Source organism: Elgaria multicarinata, chromosome 3 (assembly GCF_023053635.1).
Source record: "Elgaria multicarinata webbii isolate HBS135686 ecotype San Diego chromosome 3, rElgMul1.1.pri, whole genome shotgun sequence".
In the NCBI taxonomy this organism is placed as follows: Eukaryota; Metazoa; Chordata; class Lepidosauria; order Squamata; family Anguidae; genus Elgaria; species Elgaria multicarinata.
Window position 1 is genome coordinate 153,867,018 of NC_086173.1, and position 21,693 is coordinate 153,888,710.

At 46.1% G+C, this 21,693-nt stretch overlaps 1 protein-coding gene across 1 annotated transcript; it reads right to left on the reverse strand.

Moving 5' to 3' along the window:
• Window positions 1-347: 347 nt before the first annotated feature.
• On the reverse strand, window positions 348-21,407 carry LOC134395576 (tripartite motif-containing protein 10-like). Its single transcript, XM_063121736.1, has 7 exons — window positions 21,000-21,407; window positions 19,316-19,411; window positions 18,346-18,576; window positions 17,704-17,726; window positions 16,627-16,745; window positions 15,518-15,550; window positions 348-868 (listed from the first exon to the last, which is right to left on the reverse strand). The coding sequence occupies exons 1-7, from the start codon at window positions 21,405-21,407 to the stop codon at window positions 348-350; spliced, it is 1,431 nt and encodes a 476-aa protein (XP_062977806.1).
• Between the last annotated feature and the right edge of the window lie 286 nt (window positions 21,408-21,693).

Here is a 21,693-nt window from a genome sequence, read left to right on the forward strand (position 1 = left end):
CACCCCCAAAATGGGAGGTATACTCCAACATATCACGAACGTACTCAGTTGAGGCATGCTACACATTACACAAAACAAGAGGTTCTTTTTAAAAGTCAAGAACGGCTAATAGATCCTGCAACGAAATGACTTGAAGAGAAACATTTTGTTCCGCAAAGCAGATTTTGGTCTGCTGAAGAATTTCCACCCTCGCATTCCGAGTCCGTTTCAGGAAGAAAAATAAAGAGAGTCACAAGGCCTTTGTGCAGAATAGGTGAACGTGCCCTCCAAGTCATTTGAAAAATTCCCCACCCCCATACCCAGTTTCCTCGTGCTGGGGAGTGAAATGTTTTTGCACTCCGCTCCAGCTAAACTGGGCATTCGGGAGAAAGTGTCAGGCAAGCTTTCTCCCCCAGGAGGCAGAATGGGACGAGGGCCTCTCCAAAGAACGAAACATTGGAGAAGGCATAGATCGGGCGTCCTCTTTCAGCATCATAAAAAGCCACCCTTTGCCCTGGATAGTTCAGAACCACTTGGATCCGCTTGGGTTCCTCAGTCATAGCAATGGGATGCCGGCCGAGTGCACTGTACTGCTTCCCGGACTTCTCAATAGCCCAGATCCCATTCTCAGGAACCAGATTGAGACAGCCCTTTCGCGGCACAGACTTTCTGGCAACGCCCACAGCATATAGCCCCTTATCTGCCAGGGTGACTACCCAGGTGTGCCTGCCTGCTGTGAATTGCTGATGCCCCAGCACAACAACAAGGTTGTCAAATCGCTCCGGCTTGTCGGGCACCTCTTGGCTTTCATTGCTCCATCTCACCGTCTGGAGATCCTCAGACAGAACGAGTTTGCAATGAGCAGTGTCTGGATCCAGAGTCACATCGGCTGTTGGGAAGCGCCAAAGTGAAGACAAGTGGATAAGCTGGGGAATTATTAGTGTTTACACCCTGCGCTTAGAAACAGCTCAGGAATTACCTTCCCTTTAAAAACCAGATTTCTATGTAGTAAATTCTAGATTGGGATTCTCCTCCCTTTCTTCCAGAATCTCCCCGCATTTGAACAAGGAGAATCCTTGAGGCTGGTTGGACAAGGACAGAAGATGCACCCCCCCACCCCCACCGAATTATCAGGATTCCATTCATCCAACTTTAAAAAACATAAAATCCAGCTGATACTCAGGTTGGATCCATCCTTATGTGAAACACACAGGTTTCTTCGGAGATGGAAAACAAGGAGAGAAATTAGACAGTTTTTATATTAATAAAGCTGGGGATAATTGTAGATGGTGCACTAGGTATTGAAGGCCCTTTGACCTGGAGCGGATCTACACAGAGTCGTGAAGGCGTCCTGAAGGCGCTTGCGTGCGCCTCCAGGGCGCCCCGAAACTCTTTGTGTAGATCCTGCCTACCTGGGCCAGAAGAGGAGGAGGAGGTGGCCCCGCATCGCCCCTCGCGGGGACGGGGCGAAAAGTTCCCGGGCTCGGCGGCTTCGCTTGGGAGTCCTTGCCGCCGCCGCCCACCTCCCCGCCGGCCTCTTGGTGCCGGCGAAAGAGCCACCCGAGTTGGAGAGCTCGGCAGAAGAAGCCGCCGCCGCTGCCTCCTCCTCCGCCTCTTCTGGCCAGGGAGGCAGGATCTACACAAAGAGTTTCGGGGCGCCCTGGAGGCGCACGAAAGTGCCTTCAGGACGCCTTCACAACTCTATGTAGATCCGCTCCTATTGTTTTAAACACAGCAGTGATGGCTTGGAAGTACTTTTCAATACCCTAGAATGAGCTCACAATTTAGTTTTGTATTGATTGATTGTTATCCTGCCTTTTCTCCTCCAAGGAACCCAAGGCAGCGTACATAATCCTCCTCCTCTCCATTTTATTCTCACAGCAACCACACTGTGAGGTAGGGTTGGGCTGAGAGTCTGTGACTGGTCCAAAGTCACCCAGTGGGTTTCCATGGCTGAGTGGGGACTAGAACCTAGATCTCCCGACTCCCAGTCCAACACAACAACAACAACAACAACAATAATAATACCCTATTTCTTCTATTCTAAGACACACTTTCCCCCCCCATATAAACATCTCTAAAAATGGGGTGCGTCTTAGAATCCCGGGTGTGTCTTAGGGTTTTTATTTCTGTTGGTGGTACTGAAATTAGTGTTTCTCCCCCCCCACCCCTTTTTAGTCAAAAGTCACTAACGTAGGTAAAATGTTGTCAAGTGGGCTAATAAAAGATCTGGGCTAGTAATTTTATGGGTGAACTTGCTTGCAAGGAGTATACTTCCTCTTTAGCAGTGGTTTCATTTGAACTCTCATGGCTAGTACCTGTTGTGGTGAAGAGGAAATTTCACCAGGTGCTGCATGGATTAAAATTTTATTGTTTTACTCTGAACAGCACCATGTACATTGATGGTGCTATATAAATAAATAAAATAATAACAACAACAACAATATGACACCTGCTGATATTCCCTTTTCCATACAACTGTGAAAGATACTGGAGCCCTGTCCTCCTTTTCATAGGGTCACCCTAGCACAGTGGTTCCCAATTGGTGGCCCGCAGACCCCAGCGTGTCCTCGTAAGCCACCCAGGCGGTCCGTGGCACCATTCACATATTAGCTCTGCAAGGGCCACATTTTAATTTATACACTCAATGTTGATCCAGATTTGAGAGTAAAAGTAGGAAATATTGAACCGGATGTGGAAGGGATTGTTTGGGACAAAAAGAGGCATGATTTCTCCCATCACATTTAGGTTTAGTAGCTGCTAGACATGTCATTAATTTGTTCAATTGTAAACTAGACGTTAGTAAAATCAAATCCGTCTTTATATTCCTAACTCAATCATTGTCATTTTTGCATGGTAATATCACAAATAACACAAATTTTATGGTCTGTTTTTTGGTATACCTAAAATACTTTGTTTATTAGCAGCTATCCCTAATTTTCTCCAAAAAATTGCTTTGCACAGATAACTACCATAGAGATAACAAAAAATTTCAAAAGGAGGGGGTCCATGGCTTGGCATTTGAAAAACAAGAGGTTGACAGTACTTAGCTAATTGGGGACCATTGCCCTAGCAAATTCCCATCCTCATCTTAACTTCTTCCTGCTGTATGTAGCTTGTAGCAAGAAGCAAAACATTTTTTGCACTAAGCTCCAGCATTCTCTTCCAATTCTAGGGAGAGAATCTCAGCTGGCCTTTTCCCCCCCAGGCAAAAGAAAGGGACAAGGGGCTCCCCAGCGAATGCAGCATCTGAGTAGGCAAAGAGACGGATTTCATTTTCACCCACATAAAAGGCCACTTCCCGCCCTGGGTAATTCGGAGTCACGTTGACCCTCTCTGGCTTGCTCCTCAGGAGAATAATATGGTTGCTGATACCATGGGTGCACTCCACTCCACCCATTTCCAGCCACCAGAACCCTTTCGCGAAATCAATCTCGTGTAAGCCCTGTCTCACCGCAGACTTCCTGGCCACCCCCAGGGCCCAATTCTCGGTGTCTTCCACGGTGAGTACCCAGCTGTGTCTGCTTGCTGCAAATTCTTCACATCCCATCACAGCAATCTCTCTGGAGTATTGGGAAGAGGATGAGCAGTGTCTGGATTCAGTGTGATAGTTGCTGTTGGGTGATGGGGAAAGAGAAGACAAGCAGATTAGCTGGGAGAACGGTTTAAAGAAGGAACTTAGAAACATCCCAGGAATTACCCTCCCACTAAAGTTGATAAGTTTTCTATGTATTAAAGAGCCCTGCCCTCTTTTGGATTTGGTCATGAGGGCAGGGCTCCTGCAGCCTTAACTGTTGTAATGAGGAGGGAATTTCCCCAGGGAAGGACACCTGCTGAAATTCCATTTTCTATGCAACTGCTGAACATGCAGAAGTCCTGTCCTCCTTTTCATATGGTCACCCTAAGTGTGGTGTATGGGTTAAAGTGTTGAGACTTGGGAGACCTGGGTTTAGTCCCCACTTGGCAATGAAGCTCACTGGGTGACTTTGGGCCACTCACCAACTCTCAGCCTAACTCCCAGGGCTGTTATGAGGATGAAATGGAGGAGGAGGATCATGTATGTCACCTTGAGCTTCCTGGAGGAAATCTATGAAGAAAGAAAAGAATAGAACAACTCTGACAGAAGCCTATAGGACTCTCTGGGACTCCTGAAATGAAGTAGTGCTATAAAATAATATAAAATAAGATGGAAGGGGTAAGGAAAAAATGGTATACCATCCTAGAAAGAGAACTTGGGAAATCTATGGGAGACGGAGCAGGCTGAGGGTGGGAATAGGGTAAGGGGATAAAAGGTGAAACTTGAAAGGAAAGTAATTTTGCTATAACTTTTGGCTGTAAATTTTTTAATGAATTTTATGTTTGTTTATATATTTATATATAAGCTTGAGCTTAGTGCAAAAAATATTTCGCTTCTTCCTACAAGCTACATACTGCAGGAGGAAGTTAAAATGAGGATGGACATTTGCTAGGGTGACCCTATGAAAAGGAGGACAGGGCTCCAGTATCTTTCACAGTTATATAGAAAAGGGAATTTCAGCATGTTGTCCAGGAAAGCTGCCAATTGCCGACAATAAATAACAAGCTGGAGAACTGAAGGAAATGCAAATGGTCTTTATAGTAACCAACGAGGGAGCCGCAGATAAAGGGTTGCAAACAGTAGGCATACACTGGAACAGACAGAGACGTAACTGGGAACAACTGGGACAATACTAGGCAAGAGTCCAAGCTTACAGAAAGCAGGTTGGTCAAGAGCAAGTCCGTGGTCCAGGGACAGTCCAAGGTTCAGCAAGAGGAGAGCAGGCAACGTGGTCAGGAACAGGTCCGAGGTCAAGACAGGAATCCCAGCAATCAGGCAGTGAAGTCACAGGCACCAAAAACCGAACTCCCCTGCTCCCTGCCCCGTATTTATGCTAGCCAGGGCTGCTCCCAGCTGTTTCTTGATTGCTCAGCGTTTTAGATAAAGCCTGTGGGAGCAGCGCCTGGCTTCCTTTTCCGCTCGCTGCTGACTGAACGACGGGGCAGGTAAGTCTGGCTCTTCCTCCCGATTGTCTGGCTTGGCAACGCTCCCTGCTGGCACACTTGTGCTTGGCTCTTCCTCCTCCGGTAGATTGGCAGGAACCTCTGCTGGCACCAGTTCCACTTCCCCTGGGCTGGACTCTTCGGCACAGCGTCCAAGTTCCTCTAACTCCTCATCCCCTGACTCCATACCCACACCAGGTATGACACATGTGTCATTTGTATGTATGGGGAACCTGGTGAAATTCCTTCTTCATCACAACAGTTCAAGCTGCAGGAGACCTGCTCTCTTTTGTATCTGCTCATGCTAGGCAGGGCTCCTGTAGCTTTAAGTGTTGTGATGAGAAAGGAATACCACCGGGTGCTGCATGCATACAAACGACACCTGCTGAAATTCCCTTTTCCATACAACTGTGAAAGATACTGGAGCCCTGTCCTCCTTTTCATAGGGTCACCCTAGCACAGTGGTTCCCAATTGGTGGCCCGCAGACCCCAGCGTGTCCTCGTAAGCCACCCAGGCGGTCCGTGGCACCATTCACATATTAGCTCTGCAAGGGCCACATTTTAATTTATACACTCAATGTTGATCCAGGTTTGGGATTAAAAGTAGGAAATATTGAACCGGATGTGGAAGGGATTGTTTGGGACAAAAAGAGGCACATGATTTCTCCCATCACATTTAGTTTTAGTAGCTGCTAGACATGTCATAATTTGTAAACCAGACGTTAGTAAAATCAAATCCGTCTTTATATTCCTAACTAAATCATTGTCATTTTTGCATGGTAATATCACAAATAACAAAAATTTTATGGTCTTGTTTTTTAGTATACCTAAAATCCTTTGTTTATTAGGGGCTACCCCTTATTTTCTCCAAAAAATTGTTTCGCACAGGTAACTTCCATAGAGATAACAAAATTTTCAAAAGGAGGGGGTCCATGGCTTGGCATTTGAAAAACAAGGGGTTCCCAGTACTTAACTAATTGGGGACCACTGCCCTAGCAAATTCCCATCCTCATCTTAACTTCCTCCTGCTGTATGTAGCTTGTAGCAAGAAGCAAAATATTTTTTGCACTAAGCTCCAGCATTCTCTTCCAATTCTAGGGAGAGAATCTCAGCTGGCCTTTCCCTCCCAGGCAAAAGAAAGGGACAAGGGGCTCCCCAGCAAATGCAACATCTGAGAAGGCGGAGATCCGGATTCTATTTTCACCCACATAAAAGGCCACTTCCTGCCCTGGGTAATTCAGAGTCACTTTGACCCTCTCTGGCTTGCTACTCAGGAGAAGACCACGGTTGCCAATACTGGTGCACTGCACTCCTTGCATTTCTATCCAACAGAACCCTTCCACGAGATTAATCTCGTGAAAGACCTGTCTCACGGCGGACTTCCTGGCCACCCCCAGGGCCCAATGCTCGGTGTCTTCCACGGTGACTTCCCAGCTGTGTCTGCCTGCTGCAAATTCTTCACATCCCATCAGAGCAGTGATGCAGCTGAATCTCTCTGGAGTATTGGGCAATTCTTGTGGTATGTCTCCGCATCGCACACTCCGACGATCCTCAGACACAATGAGAAGGGGATGAGCTGTGTCTGGATTCAGTGTGATAGTTGCTGTTGGATGTGTCAGGTTTTCGTGTTAACCTTAACAGTAATTAAGGCAGATTATTGGCAAAGACTTGCAAGCTCAGCACACCTGTTGGTGATTGAGTGAAGGGAGTAAAAGGCTCGCTATTTCACAGCAATATGCAGTCAGCCAGTGGAGGCTTGAGGGTATGGCGTAAGCTGCTGCCGCTGCCAGAAAAGAGAGTGTGCTGTTTTGATGCAAAGCCAACTTTTGTCAAGGAGAACAGTAAAGCTGTTATGCTTACTTTGATTTATGGTGAGACAATTGCTTTGTTATAATTTGCTGCTACAAGCCTGGTTGTTTTGAAGAACTTCTCTAAATAAACTGCGTTGAAGATTCAAAACTCACACTTGCGTTTATTTGCGAGTTGCGGAGGAATTTGTACAACAATACTTATTTCCCCCAACAGGATGATGGGGAAAGAGAAGACAAGCAGATTAGCTGGGAGAATGGTTTAAAGAAGGAGCTTAGAAACATCCCAGGAATTACCCTCCCACTAAAGTTGATAGGTTTTCTATGTAGTAAGGAGCCCTGCCCTCTTTTGGATCTGGTCATGAAGGCAGGGCTCCTGCAGCCTTAACTGTTGTGATGAAGAGGGAATTTCCCCAGGGAAAGACACCTGCTGAAATTCCTTTTTCTATGCAACTGCTGAACATACAGAAGCCCTGTCCTCCTTTTCATATGGTCACCCTAAGTATGGTGTATGGGTTAAAGTGTTGAGACTCGGGAGACCTGGGTTTAGTCCCCACTTGGCAATGAAGCTCACTGGGTGACTTTGGGCCAGTCACCAACTCTTAGACTAACTCCCAGGGCTGTTATGAGGATGAAATGGAGGAGGAGGATCATGTATGTCACCTTGAGCTTCCTGGAGGAAATCTATGAAGAAAGAAAAGAATAGAACAACTCTGACAGAAGCCTATAGGACTCTCTGGGACTCCTGAAATGAAGTAGTGCTATAAAACAATATAAAATAAGATGGAAGGGGTAAGGAAAAAATGATATACCATCCTAGAAAGAGAACTTGGAAATCTATGGGAGATGGACCAGGCTGGGAATAGGGTAAGGGGATAAAAGGTGAAACTTGAAAGGAAAGTAATTTTGCTATAACTTTTGGCTGTAATTTTTTTTATGAATTGGCAGAAAGCTGCCAATTGCTGACAATAAATAACAAGCTGGAGAACTGAAGGAAATGCAAATGGTCTTTATAGTTAACCAACGAGGGAGCCGCAGATACAGGGTTGCAAACAGTAGGCATACACTGGAACAGACAGAGACGTAACTGGGAACAACTGGGACAATACTAGGCAAGAGTCCAAGCTTACAGATTTATATATAAGCTTGAGCTTAGTGCAAAAAATATTTCACTTCTTGCTACAAGCTACATACTGCAGGAGGAAGTTAAAATGAGGATGGAAATTTGCTAGGGTGACCCTATGAAAAGGAGGACAGGGCTCCAGTATCTTTCACAGTTACATAGAAAAGGGAATTTCAGCATGTGTCATTTGTATATATGGAGAACCTGGTGAAATTCCTTCTTCATCACCGCAGTTAAAGCGGCAGGAGCTACATTAGAGTGACCAGATTCAAAAGAGGGCAGGGCTCCTGCAGCTTTAACTGTTGTGATGAAGAGGAAATTTCACCAGGTTCCCCATATATACAAATGACACCTGCTGAAATTCCCTTTTCAATACAACTGTTAAAGATACAGGAGCCCTATCCTCCTTTTCATATGGTCACCATATAGATTCTAATATATATACACACACACACACACACACACACACACACACATATACAAACATACAAAATTCATTAAAAATTTCACAGCCAAAAGTTATAGCAAAATTAATTTCCTTTCAAGTTTCACCTTTTATCCCCTTACCCTATTCCCAGCCTGGTCCGTCTCCGATAGATTTCCGAAGTTCTCTTTCTAGGACGGTATATCATTTTTCTGTACCTCTTCCATTTTATTTTATATTATTTTATAGCACTACTTCTTTTTAGGTGTCCCAGAGAGTCCTAAAGCCTTCTGTCAGAGTTGTTCTGTTCTTTCTTCATATATTCTATATATTTTTGCCAATATATAAAAACAGAGCTGGCTTATCAGCTCCATAAACGGCAACTTCATGTTTTGCGTAGATGAAGTTTTCAAGCCCTCCTTGCCCTAGAAAGGAGCCTTGGCCATTTCGGCCACCATCTTACCTGCAGCAGTTCGCTGGCTGGCTGCTGACGCTTCTCCTTCAACTCCTGGGTGATCCTATTACGGGAGGAAATTGTACATTTATACAAATGACACCTGCTGAAATTCCCTTTTCTATGCAACTGTTAAAGATACAGGAGCCCTGTCCTCCTTTCCACAGGGTCACCACATTTTAGTTGCCTTTGTCTGCACTTTTTTCCAACTCTACGTTTTTCTAAGTGTGCTGACCAGAACTCTACACACTAGTCTAAGTGTGGTCGCACCATGGATTTGTATTATGTCAGGATGATACTGGCCTGCCCAAGAGTTTTCACAATAGCCCCTGGGGCTTCCTCTCAGTAGCTCGCTCTTACCTTGTACTCTCGGGCGGCTTCCTCCACAGGCACCACGCTGTGACCGACGTGCTCTTGGGAACTGTGGCACTCCACGCAGACGGGGGCGTGATCATCCCTGCAGAAGAGGTTCAGGGGCTGCGTATGCCGCTCGCATTCAGCCGCCCAGGCCAGCGTCTCTCTCTGCATCCATGGCTTTGCTCCGGTAGCGAGGGTCAAATTTCTTCTCCCAAAGCAGCCACAACCTTGTATAGAAATGTCACAGAGCTATGATCACAGGAAACCTTAACTAGATAGGCAGTGTGGCTTATTGGCTACTGGGTCAGACTGGGAATTGGGAAATCCGGGTTCTAGTCGTCGTCCCCAGTCACAGACTCTCAACCCAACCTACCTCACAGGGTTGTTGTTGTGGATAAAATGGAGAGGAGGAGGAGGATTATGTATACCTCCTTGGGTTTCTTGGAGGAAAAACAAAAGTAGGATATAAATACAATAAACAAATAATTTGAAAGTGGGGGCACTTTGCAGCCTCCTCCAAGCACCGAATGCAGATTTCGCAGAAGCTGTGCCCGCACTGGAGTGTCACGGGACCACTGAAATAATTGAGGCAGACGGGGCAAGTCGCATGAAGCCGGGCCCTCTCCCTGCGATTCTCTGCATCCATGGCTTCGTCCCCCCCTACACACACACACAGACTGCAGCTAATTTATGGAGGTACTGAGGACACTTTTTCAAAATTCCATTTCCCCCATCAAAATAATAGGCCTCCATGCCTCAGATCCATGTTTTTGTGCTGTGGCTCTACAATAACAACTACATCCCTGGTTTTTGTTGTTGTTGCAACCCCTGGCCATAGATATTGTCATAATTTTTTGTGGCATCCACTGCAAAGATCATGAGAATTCATTAGGATCCGGGCCTCAAATCCACGTTTTTGCACCGTGGCGGCACCCAAAAGTGTGAACCTTGTAAATCATGGATTCGTTCGGTGGAGGCAGGGGTGATCTGTGATTGGGTGGTGGTTATAAGGGTATCCCATAGTAAAATAAAATTAAAAACCATATGAATCAAAGGATCTGTTTTGGAGGTCATGGATCCAGCTTTTACTTTCTTCCAAGTGGGTTCTATTGAGCCAACACAAGATTCCCTAATCCAATTTGGGGTTGCACATTCATAATGGTGCTGCCACAAGCCTGCAGCTCCTCCTCCCAGAGTGCTGAATAAAGATGCCTCACAGCAAGGTGGATCTTGAACATTCCCATTAATTGGATTAGCTCAGGTCCTGGGGCAGCATTACAATGGCCGGTCTGTGTCCTGGGGATGGGGGAGAGAGAGAGAGATCCCAAAAGAACAGGGCTCTACCCTGGAAAGGAACTTTAGTGGAGGGACGGGGAAGGGGGAGAGGGAGGTTATCACATTCCCTAGAACCAGGAAAGGCAGATTTCCCATCTTAATAAACTCCTTGCCTGCCTCACAACTAGGAAGACTGAGCTGATTTCTCCCCTCTTCCCCACAGCCGCAGTAGCAGCTCAGTGGTGGACATGCTTTGCAGGCAGGATCAGTCTCCTGGCATCTCCAGGCAGATCTGGGAAAGTGACCCTGGAAAGCCACTGAAAGTCAAAGCAGGCAAACCACGGAGCTAGGTGGACCCCTCGTCTGAGCCCAGCAGGAGAGAGCTACGCAGAGATGTCTTTGTAGGTCAAGGGGGGAGGCGGGAAAAGACTAGACAAACAGACAGGCGAGCAGGGGAAAAGATTGTCGAGAAAATAGACAAGACAACACTCCTTTCTTTAATATCATCATCAGCGTCAGTTTCCCAAGTTCGTAAAATCTACTGCCTTGTGAGGAAGCTGGGAATGAGACGCAAATGCCTCTCCCCCGCAACTCCCGGATGACTGGAGATGGAACATTTGAAAGTGACACACCCACACACACACCCATCCCTATGGCCTCTTAATACAAAGACACAGGCCAGATCTACAGTGGCCAACCAGGAAACCCACAAACTGGACATGGGTGCAACGTCATGATCCCATCCACGTTCCCCAGCATCTAGTGGACACAGGCTCACTGCCTGGGATATGGAAGGCAGCACGTAGCCATCAGGACTAGTAGCCATTGATAGCTTTCGCCAGGCATTTGTCTAACCCCCTTTTAAAGCCATCCAGATTGGTGACCATCACCACGTCCTGTAGTGGCGAATTCCATCATTTGACTCTGCACTGTGTGAAGAAGTCCTTGCTTTCATCTGTCCAGAATCTTATAGGACTGTCAACTGGCAACAGCTCTCCCAGTTTTTCAGACACAAGCATTTGACAGCCCTACTGAGAGATGCCAGGGCTCTTCGGCATGTGAAGCAGGTAGTCTGCCACTGAGCTACGACCCTTCTCTGACTTCTCCCAGTTGAACTTACCTCACACTTAATACCGTCTGAGCACCTTCTTCAGATACCTCAGACTTGAGGGTAAGGCATCTGTCTACTGGAGAAAGGGCCTTCTTTCTTTTGGCACCCCCATCTCTGGATTTGCTTTCCATGGGGAGTTTGCCGGAGGCTTCACTGTTATCACCTAAACACTAGGGTGAGTCTTCCTAGGGTGACAATATGGAAAGGATGACAGGGCTTCTGTATCTTTTAACAGTTGTATTCAAAAGAGAATTTCAGCAGGTGTCATTTGTACGCATGCAGCACCTGGTGAAATTCCTTCTTCATCACAACAGTTAAAGCTACAGGAGCCCTGCCCTCTTGACCCGATACAAAAGAGAGCAGTGCTCTTACAGTTTTAACTGTTGTCATGAAGAGGGAATTTCACCAGGTGCTGTACGCGTACAAATGATACTTGCTGAATTTCCATTTTTTTTGACAACTGTTAAAGATACAGGAGATAGGTCCTCCTTTTCATATGGCCACCCTTGTGCATCCTACTCAGCCAAGCTCTTCATTAACACCAGTCATTTTTAATGGTTTTATTCTTTGACTTTTTTAATGCTGTATGGCTGGTTATTTTATTATGGACTGCTTGTAGTTATTATTGGGATTTTAATTTCGAGGTAAACCACTTTGAAGACGTTCATACTGAATAGGTAAGACAACACATTTGCTTTTTAAAGCACTAAGCAGAAATTATATTAAAAAATGGTTCCAAAACACTTCTAAATTGACACAGACACACAAAGACAAGAGAAAGCTTTAATGCAAGAATAACTTAAATTCATATCTAAATACTTTACAAAACACCTCTTTACATTATACAAACAGGGAAACAGGAGTTTCTCTTTCAAAATAACCACTAACAGATAATTTTACAGGAAAAGGGTATAAACCAGCATGTTCCCAACTCTACAAACACAAAGTTTCACCCTCACCCAAAATTGAATTTCAGATATGGCTTTCAGGATAGGATGAACTTCTTGGCATATACAAGGTGAGCCAAATTTGTGGGGGAGGGAATCAAAATTGGGGCATTAATGGGAAATTATTTAAGAGAGAACGATGTTGTCCTACAAAGCAGCATTTTAGCCCCATGGTCTCCAGAAGGAGAGGACTATACTCACATTGTAAAACCATTTAAAATGTTTGATGTGAGCCATGCCTCTTCTTGTCCCAAACAATCCCTTCCACATCTGGTTCAATATTTCCTACTTCTAATCCCAAATCTGGATCAATATCGAGCGTATTAATTAAAATGTGGACCTTGCAGAGCTAATATGTGAATGGTGCCATGGACCTTCTGGGTGGCTTACGAGGACACGCTGGGGTCCGCGGACCACCAACTGGGAACCACTGTGCTAGGGTGACCCTATGAAAAGGAGGACAGGGCTCCAGTATCTTTAACAGTTGCACAGAAAAGGGAATTTCAGCAAGTGTCATTTGTATGCATGCAGCACCTGGTGAAATTCTCTCTCCATCACAACAGTTAAAGCTGCAGGAGCCCTGCCTAGCATGAGCAGATTCAAAAGAGAGCAGATCTCCTGCAGCTTGAACTGTTGTGGTGAAGAGGGAATTTCACCAGGTGCTGCATGAATTAAAATGACACCTGCTGAAATTCCCTTTTCCATACAACTGTGAAAAATACTGGAGCCCTGTCCTCCTTTTCATAGGGTCACCCTAGCACAGTGGTTCTCAATAGGCGGTCCGCAGACCCCAGGGTGTCCTTGTAAGCCATCCAGGGGGTCTGTGGCACCATTCACATATTAGCTCTGCAAGGTCCACATTTTAATAAAAGAAAATACGCTCGATGTTGATCCAGATTTGAGATTAAAAGTAGGAAATATTGAACCGGATGTGGAAGGGATCGTTTGGGACAAAAAGAGGCATGATTTCTCCCATCACATTTAGGTTTAGTAGCTGCTAGACATGTCATAATTTATAAACCAGACGTTAGTAAAATCAAATCCGTCTTTATATTCCTAACTCAACCATTGTCATTTTTGCATGGTAATACAAATAACACAAATTTTATGGTCTTGTTTTTTAGTATACCTAAAATCCTTTGTTTATTAGGGGCTACCCCTTATTTTCTCCAAAAAATTGCTTCGCACAGGTAACTACCATAGAGATAACATTTTCAAAAGTAGGGGGTCCATATCTTGGCATTTGAAAAACAAGGGGTTCCCAGTACTTAGCTAATTGGGGACCACTGCCCTAGCAAATTCCCATCCCCATCTTAACTTCCTCCTGCTGTATGTAGCTTGTAGCAAGAAGCAAAATATTTTTTGCACTAAGCTCCAGCATTCTCTCCCAAGTCTACGGAGACAATCTCAGCTGGCCTTTCTCCTCCAGCCAAAAGAAAGGGACAAGGGGCTCCCCAGCGAATGCAGCATCTGAGAAGACGAAGAGCCGGTTTCTATTTTCACCTACATAAAAGGCCACTTCCTGCCCTGGGTAATTCACAGTCACTTTGATCCTCTCTGGCTTGCCACTCAGGATAATAACATGGTTGTTAATACTGGTGCACTGTACTCCTTTCATTTCCAGCCACCAGAACCCTTCCACGAAATCAATCTCCTGTAAGCCCTGTCTCACTGCGGACTTCCTGGCCACCCCCAGGGCCCAATGCTCAGTATCTTCTACAGTGACTTCCCAGCTGTGTCTGCCTGCTGCAAATTCTTCGCATCCCATCACAGCAGTGACGTAGTTGAATCTTTCTTGAGTACTGTGCAATTCTTGTGGTATGTCTCCGCATCGCACACTCCGACGATCCTCAGACACAATGAGAAGGGGATGAGCAGTATCCGGATTAAGTGTGATAGTTGCTGTTGGATGACGGGGAAAGAGAAGACAAGCAGATTAGCTGGGAGAATGGTTTCAAGAAGGAGCTTAGAAACATCCCAGGAATTACCCTCCCACTAAAGTTGATAGGTTTTCTATGTAGTAAGGAGCCCTGCCCTCTTTTGGATCTGGTCATGAAGGCAGGGCTCCTGCAGCCTTAACTGTTGTGATGAAGAGGGAATTTCCCCAGGGAAGGACACCTGCCGAAATTCCATTTTCTATGCAACTGCTGAACATACAGAAGCCCTGTCCTCCTTTTAATATGGTCACCCAAAGTGTGGTGTATGGGTTAAAGTGTTGAGACTCGGGAGACCTGGGTTTAGTCCCCACTTGGCAATGAAGCTCAGTGGGTGACTTTGGACCAGTCACCAACTCTTTAACTCCCAGGGCTGTTATGAGGATGAAATGGAGGAGGAGGATCATGTATGTCACCTTGAGCTTCCTGGAGGAAATCTATGAAGAAAGAAAAGAATAGAACAACTCTGACAGAAGCCTATAGGACTCTCTGGGACTCCTGAAATGAAGTAGTGCTATAAAAGTAGTCCCACACTAGAGGCATTCAAGAGGCAGCTGGACAACCATCTGTCAGGGATGCTTTAGGGTGGATTCCTGCATTGAGCAGGGGACTCGATGACCTAGTAGGCCCCTTCCAACTCTGCTATTCTATGATTCTATGAAAATAATATAAAATAAAATGGAAGAGGTAAGGAAAAAATGGTATACCGTCCTAGAAAGAGAACTTGGGAAATCTATGGGAGACGGAGCAGGCTGGGGGTGGGAATAGGGTAAGGGGATAAAAGGTGAAACTTGAAAGGAAAGTAATTTTGCTATAACTTTTGGCTGTACATTTTTTAACGCATTTTTTATGTTTGTGTGTGTGTATACACACACACGAAACTTAATAAACATATATATAGAGAGAGATGGATGATAGATAAAATTTACACCAGGGATAGCAAGTATAGAAATTGGCAAGGAACTGCTCCCTGATGAACTTTCAGCTGCCCCATTGATGGTTGCAGAGACTGGGGAACGCCAATGAAACCCAAGCTTACTGACAACATCCCATAGTTACGGTACCTTAACAGATCCTTCGACTTACCTTCCTGCAGTGGAAAGTCACATTTCACAGTGTCTGGGTAAGAAAAGAGAGAGATTAAGCCTCACACCACCAGGAATTTAATAAATGTTATACTACAGAAGAAGAGCCTTTTCCCAAGCTTTGACGATTATGGAAATAATAATTCCTCTGCTTAAGCACTTCAGCTCACCATGGCAGCATGTCATATATATCCCCCTAAATGGCTCCAGAGAGCACTGGAAGTTTCATTGGCTCAACCAATCCGGGAGTATATATGGAAAGCAAACTCAATGGAAGCCAGGATGAGCTGAAGAAACCCAACTCTGAGTGCAGGACACGGAAGAACAGGCTCTCAAGTGACAGGAAGCCAGATTACAACTGTAACGCAGGCCTTGGGGGCTCCTCCAAAATTAAAGGCTGAAAGACGTTCAACACCCCTGCTCTATGGAGCTGAGCCTTTCCCAGGCAGCCTCCCACCCAGGTACGTGCCAAGACCAGGCATGCGTAACTTCAAGTATGGAAGCACAGCTGTCACCTTCGCATTTTTACGTAGGACCCAAACCATGACCCACACAAGCAGGAGGAGAAGGCTATCACTGGCTACCTCAACAATCAGAAAGCCAGTGTACTCCAAGTGCTGGGGAACATGGGTGGGAGGGTCCTGGTTGACAGCTGGTCAGCCACTGCGCGAACAGAGTGTCGGACTACTAGATGGACCCTTGGTCTGATCCAGTAAGGAACTTCTTAAGTTCTTATTCCTACTGGCCAGTTTTGATAGATCCATTTTGGTTTGGGTCACAGAGAAAGGGCATCAAAGAGAAGAGGGATGCCTGAAAACGGACCAGGAAGGCGGTGCAAGGTAGGGTGACCCTATGGAAAGGAGGACAGGGCTCCTGTATCTTTAACAGTTGTAGAGAAAAGGGAATTTCAGCAGGTGTCATTTGTATGCGTGCAGCACCTGGGGAAATTCCCTCTTCATCACAAAGCTGCAGGAGCGCTGCCCTCTTTTGCATCTGGTCACTCTAGGCAGTGCTGCATGCATACAAAGGACACCTGCTGACATGCCACAAATTTATAAAACAAAATAATGCAACAGCCTGAACAAGGTCTTGGCAACCATTCTTCCTCACCTGTGAATTGCTTCATTGTGCCCCCCAGAAAGTGGACTAAGTCAGAGGTATTCCAGATCTTATAGGCAAGGTCCAGAGGGAACATTGCAAGAGTCTTATGGCTCTCTCTCTCCTCATACCTAGAGAAAAGGGAAAACGTAACTCCTTAATCTGTTCAATAGAGAATTCAAGAAGGGGACAAAAAGTGTGCGTGTGAGGAGGGATGGTAGGTAGAAGACTCCAAAAGCCTACAGCAACCTTCCCCAACCTGTGCCCTTAAGAACACACCTGCAGAGCACCAATGGGGTCATCCTCTGAAGCTGATTGGTGGGAGATTCAGGACAGATAAAAGGAAGGACTTCTTCACACAGCGCAGAGTGAAGCTACAGAAGTCGCTACCACAAGATGTAGTGACGGCCACCAATTTGGATGGCTTTGAAAGGGGGTTGGATGACTTCTGGGAGGAGAAGGCTATCAATGGCTACTAGCCCTGATAGCTATGTGCTATTTCCAGTATCAGAGGCAGTAAGACTATGGACACCAGTTGCTGGGGAACATGGGTAGGAGGGTGCTGTTGCACTCATGTCCTGGAATCTCCCACCAATCCGCTTCATGGGATGTCTTCAGGTTCTAGTATTATGAGGGAGGGAGGAAGGTAAACTGAAATAATCGGTGTGTGAAGTAACAAATGTTGAAGAATACTGGCAATATCTGGGATTGGGCAGGGAGATCCAGTTTCTAAGGTGTGCAGCAACCCACAAGACTTAAGAGTAAAATTAATCTGAGTAGAAAAGGATAAAGATGTAGGGAAAACAACACAAGCAATGCATGTAATGTTCGTTTGTTTTCCATGATTTATTTCCTGTTGTTTTGTTAATTCACAATAAAATCTTTTTTAAAAATGTAATGGAGGGGAGCTGGCCTGCTAAAACACTTGTAATCAGAGTGGGAATTTGGAGTGGGGGGGGTCAGCTTTGAAAGGACGACTCTCTATTCGTCTGTGAAAAGCGGCAGGGCACGGAAGCCTCCCCTAAACCCCCACCCTGTGGACCCAACAGCACCCTGTTGTTCACCTGCTCCCCAGTGTAGGAGACTCACCTCTGGAAAGTGTTCCTTATATCCTACAGGGAAAAGAGAAAGAGAAAAGAGATTATGAAAACCATGCTCTAAAGACGGGAGGCAGCACCTAACTAGAAGCCGTTAGGAGAGAAATCCCTTGCAAGGATCTGAGAACAACTTCAGATTCCATCAACATCCTGAAGAGCCTTGGCATTACCACAAGATTTGGTTTTGGCTACCCATTTGGACAGCCTGAAGGGGGTTGGATAAATTCCTGGAAGAGAAGTCTATCCGTGGCTGCGATCCCGGATGGCTACGTGCTACGTCCAGTATCCGAGGCAGTAAGCCTGAGTGTACCAGTTGCTGGGGAACATGGGTGGGAGGGTGCTGTTGCAAGGTGCCTTGCTTGAGGGTCCCGGGTCAACAGCTGTGTGTAACAGAATGCTGGACTAGATGGACCCTCAGTCTGATCCAACAGGGCCCTTATAGTGTTAAGGTTAAATAGGAATCTCTTGTTTGCCTCAAGGTGAATACATTCTCCTCATGTTCTTGGCTGCTCAGGCCCATAACAGAGCTGGCTTATCAGCTCCATAAACGGCAACTTCATGTTTTGTGTAGATGAAGTTTTCAAGCCCTCCTTGCCCTAGAAAGGAGCCTTGGCCATTTCTGCCACCATCTTACCTGCAGCAGTTCGCTGGCTGGCTGCTGACGCTTCTCCTTCAACTCCTGGATGATTCTTTCACGGGAGGAAAGCGCCTTGCGGAAAGTGGCCATGAACATCTCCTCTTTCTGTCTGAGCTCGAGCTGCAGCTCATCCGTCCTGTTCATGGCAAGATTCTCTTCTCTGTCCAGAAAGTCGCGTAGCTGCCTGAAGTCATTCTGTCGCTTTTCCTTCTGCCACATTAGTTCATTCTGCGACAAGCAGTTGGAAAGAGAAGAAAAAGAGAGCCTTGTTAGGAACAGGGGCTTTGACACTGTCAAAAAGGAGGTCATGAGAATTCCTTCAGATGGGTGCTTCTGAAGTTTCACACTGATGTTTGGAAGGGGAAGAGTTTCCTGAAGACTCTTTTTTTATTATTATTATTATTATTTATTTATTAATTAAACTCCATTTAATAACCTTTATTCTTGGGCCTTCCTCAGGGTGTACATAAGAACATAAAAAGTGCCCTGCTGCATCAGACCAAGGGTCCATCTAGTCCAGCACTCTGTTCACACAGTGGCTAACAAGCCATCGGCCAGGGATGAACAAGCAGGACATGGTGCAACAGCACCCTCCCGCCCATGTTCCCCAGCAACTGGTGCACACAGGCTTATTGCCCCGAATACTGGAGATAGCACACAACCATAAGGGCTAGTAGCCACTGTTAGCCTTTGCCTCCAGGATAATTATCCAGCCCCTTTTTAAAGCCATCCTGATTGGTGGCCATCACTACATCTTGTGGTAGTGAGTTCCATAATTTAACCCTGCGCTGTGTGAAGAAGTCCTTCCTTTTATTTGTCCTGGATCTCCCACCAATCAGCTTCATGGGATGGCCCCATGCTGTGTCATAACTGAAGACTCTTCTTCATTTAATATTCTATTCCCCCCCCCCTAAATACTGGTTGCAGAACGTCTTCAGTTCCCAGGAAGTGTAAGTCTGATAATTACCAGCATGAGTCCCATTTTATCTTTTGCGGCTGCTTCATATTCCGAAATTTCTTGTGTCTCTGTCCCCAAAATTTTGAGGTGCCGGTCTATCACATCCTGGTGGGGAAAAAGCAAAAGGTTTTGGTTTGGATGCTGTTATTGGCTTACTGTACATACCCATCAAAATTGTCACTCTAAAATGTGTGCGTTGGAATGATACGCCGCCCTGAGATCTTATTGATAGAAGGTGGGATATAAACGTTTTAAATAAATAATTAAATAAAATGTGCTACCCAGCCTTTCCAACTATAACTCCGCAGATGTTGTTGGATTACAATACCCATCACCCCAAGCATCTGCCATACTGGTGGGGATGATGGGATTTGTAATCAAACACCCCCTGAGACTCCAATCAAGGAAAACCCTGTTTTGAATATTAAACTAGATGTTAGACAATCCAGGTTCAATTCCCCCTTACCACACTGGGTAGCTTTGTTCCAGTCACTATCGCTCAGACTAACCTGCCTCACAAGGACGTTGTGATGATAAAAGGGTAAGAATTATATACACTGTCTTGAATTCCTTGGAGGAAGGTTAAGATAAAAATGGTGTAATAATAATAATGATGTGAGTCTCCCTAGTCTGAGATTTTGCCCCAAAGAGCATACAGCTACACTGAATACATGACTAAGAGAGCAATCAAATGCCTTCTGGACAGCATCTGGGACGACATAGAATTGTTCAGTCTCTGGGCCCAAAGGTCGGAAACAGGGCTGACCTCTGAGCCTAGAAAATGTACTCCACGCCCCCTTTCCTTCCCTCTCGTAGCCAGCGTAGTTCTGGCTATGACTCTGTGTTCAGAAATGGAGAGTGGAGATCAGGAAAGGGTGTGGTCCCAGGGTGGGAAAGGAAGGAGACCAGGGAAGCTGCATAAGGCAGCTTCCTATGCTTGCCCCAACCTCCTTCCCTAATGGATCAGAAGCTCTGCGGCTAGATGGGCAAAATCACCCATCTAGCAAAAATGCAGAGCAGCCAGAACACGAAGGTGAGGATCACCTCTGTGCTCTAACCGCTCTGCATTGGATACTTGGTAGCCACTGAGGTTGGAGTCTAATACCATTTCCATAGGATTGAGCCCTAATCCTAGTTGGAGTCTGGGTTTAACATTCACTGAGATGGGAACAAAGGCCACACAGTATCCACAATACATTTCAGATTAACTGCTTCCGTATGGTGACCATATGGAAAGGCGGACTGGGCTGCTGTATCTTTAACAGTTATATTGAAGAAGGAATTTTCTTGCAACAGTTAAAGCTGCAGGAGTATCGCTAGAGTGACCAGAGGACAGGGCTCCTGCAGCTTTAACTGTTGTAATGGATTTTCACCAGGTGCTACATTTATACAAACCACACCTGCTGAAATTCCCTTTTCTATGCAATTGTTAAAGATACAGGAGCCCTGTCCTCCTTTCCACAGGGTCACCACATTTTAGTTGCCTTTGTCTGCACTTTTTTCCAACTCTACATTTTTCTAGGTGTGCTGACCAGAACTCTACACACAGAATAGTGTATTGAGTTCTCGTCACACCATGTGACCGTGTGTAGTGTGGTCGCACCATGGATTTGTATTAAGTCAGGATGATACTGGCCTGCCCAAGGGTTTTCACAATAGCCCCTGGGGCTTCCTCTCAGTAGCTCACTCTTACCTTGTACTCTCGGGCGGCTTCCTCCACAGGGACCACGCTGTGACCTACGTGCTCTTGGGAACTTTGGCACTCCATGCAGACGGGGGCGTGATCATCCCTGCAGAAGAGGTCCAGGGGCTGCTTATGCCGCTCGCATTCGGCCGCCCAGGCCAGCGTCTCTCTCTCTGCGGACACTTCCCAATCTCTGACTACTTCCACGAGGCTGGAGAGGGCATAGCTGGGGTGGAAGTCGCTGTCAACCTTCGCCCTGCACTGGGGGCACTTTGCAGCCTCCTCCAAGCACCTTCGAATGCAGATTTCGCAGAAGCTGTGCCCGCACTGGAGTGTCACGGGACCACTGAAATAATTGAGGCAGACGGGGCAAGTCGCGTGAAGCCGGGCCCTCTTCCTGGGATTCTCTGCATCCATGGCTTCGCTCCGGTAGCGAGGGTCAAATTTCCTTCTCCGGAAGCAGCCACAACCTTGTATATAAATGTCACAGAGCTATGATCACGGCAAACTTTTACTGGAGAGACAGTGTGGTGTAGTGGCTACTGCGTCGGACTGGGAATCGGGAGATCCGGGTTTTAGTCGTCGTCCCCAGTCACAGACTCTCAGCCCAACCTTCCTCACAGGGTTGTTGTTGTGTGGATAAAACGGAGAGGAGTCTGCCTTGGGTTCCTTGAAGGGGGGAAAAAAGTAGGATATAAATGCA

What these genes read in the sequence shown, in the direction of transcription:
- LOC134395576 (XM_063121736.1), bottom strand. Translation starts at nt 21,407, where the DNA reads ATGGATGCAGAGAATCCCAGGAAGAGGGCCCGGCTTCACGCGACTTGC. An exon ending in AAGCCGCCCGAGAGTACAAG is followed by an intron (nt 19,412 to 20,999) that starts GTAAGAGTGAGC and finishes TTTCCCCACCAG; the next exon opens with GATGTGATAGACCGGCACCT. An exon ending in TGACTTTCCACTGCAGGAAG is followed by an intron (nt 869 to 15,517) that starts GTAAGTCGAAGG and finishes GCTTCCCAACAG; the next exon opens with CCGATGTGACTCTGGATCCA.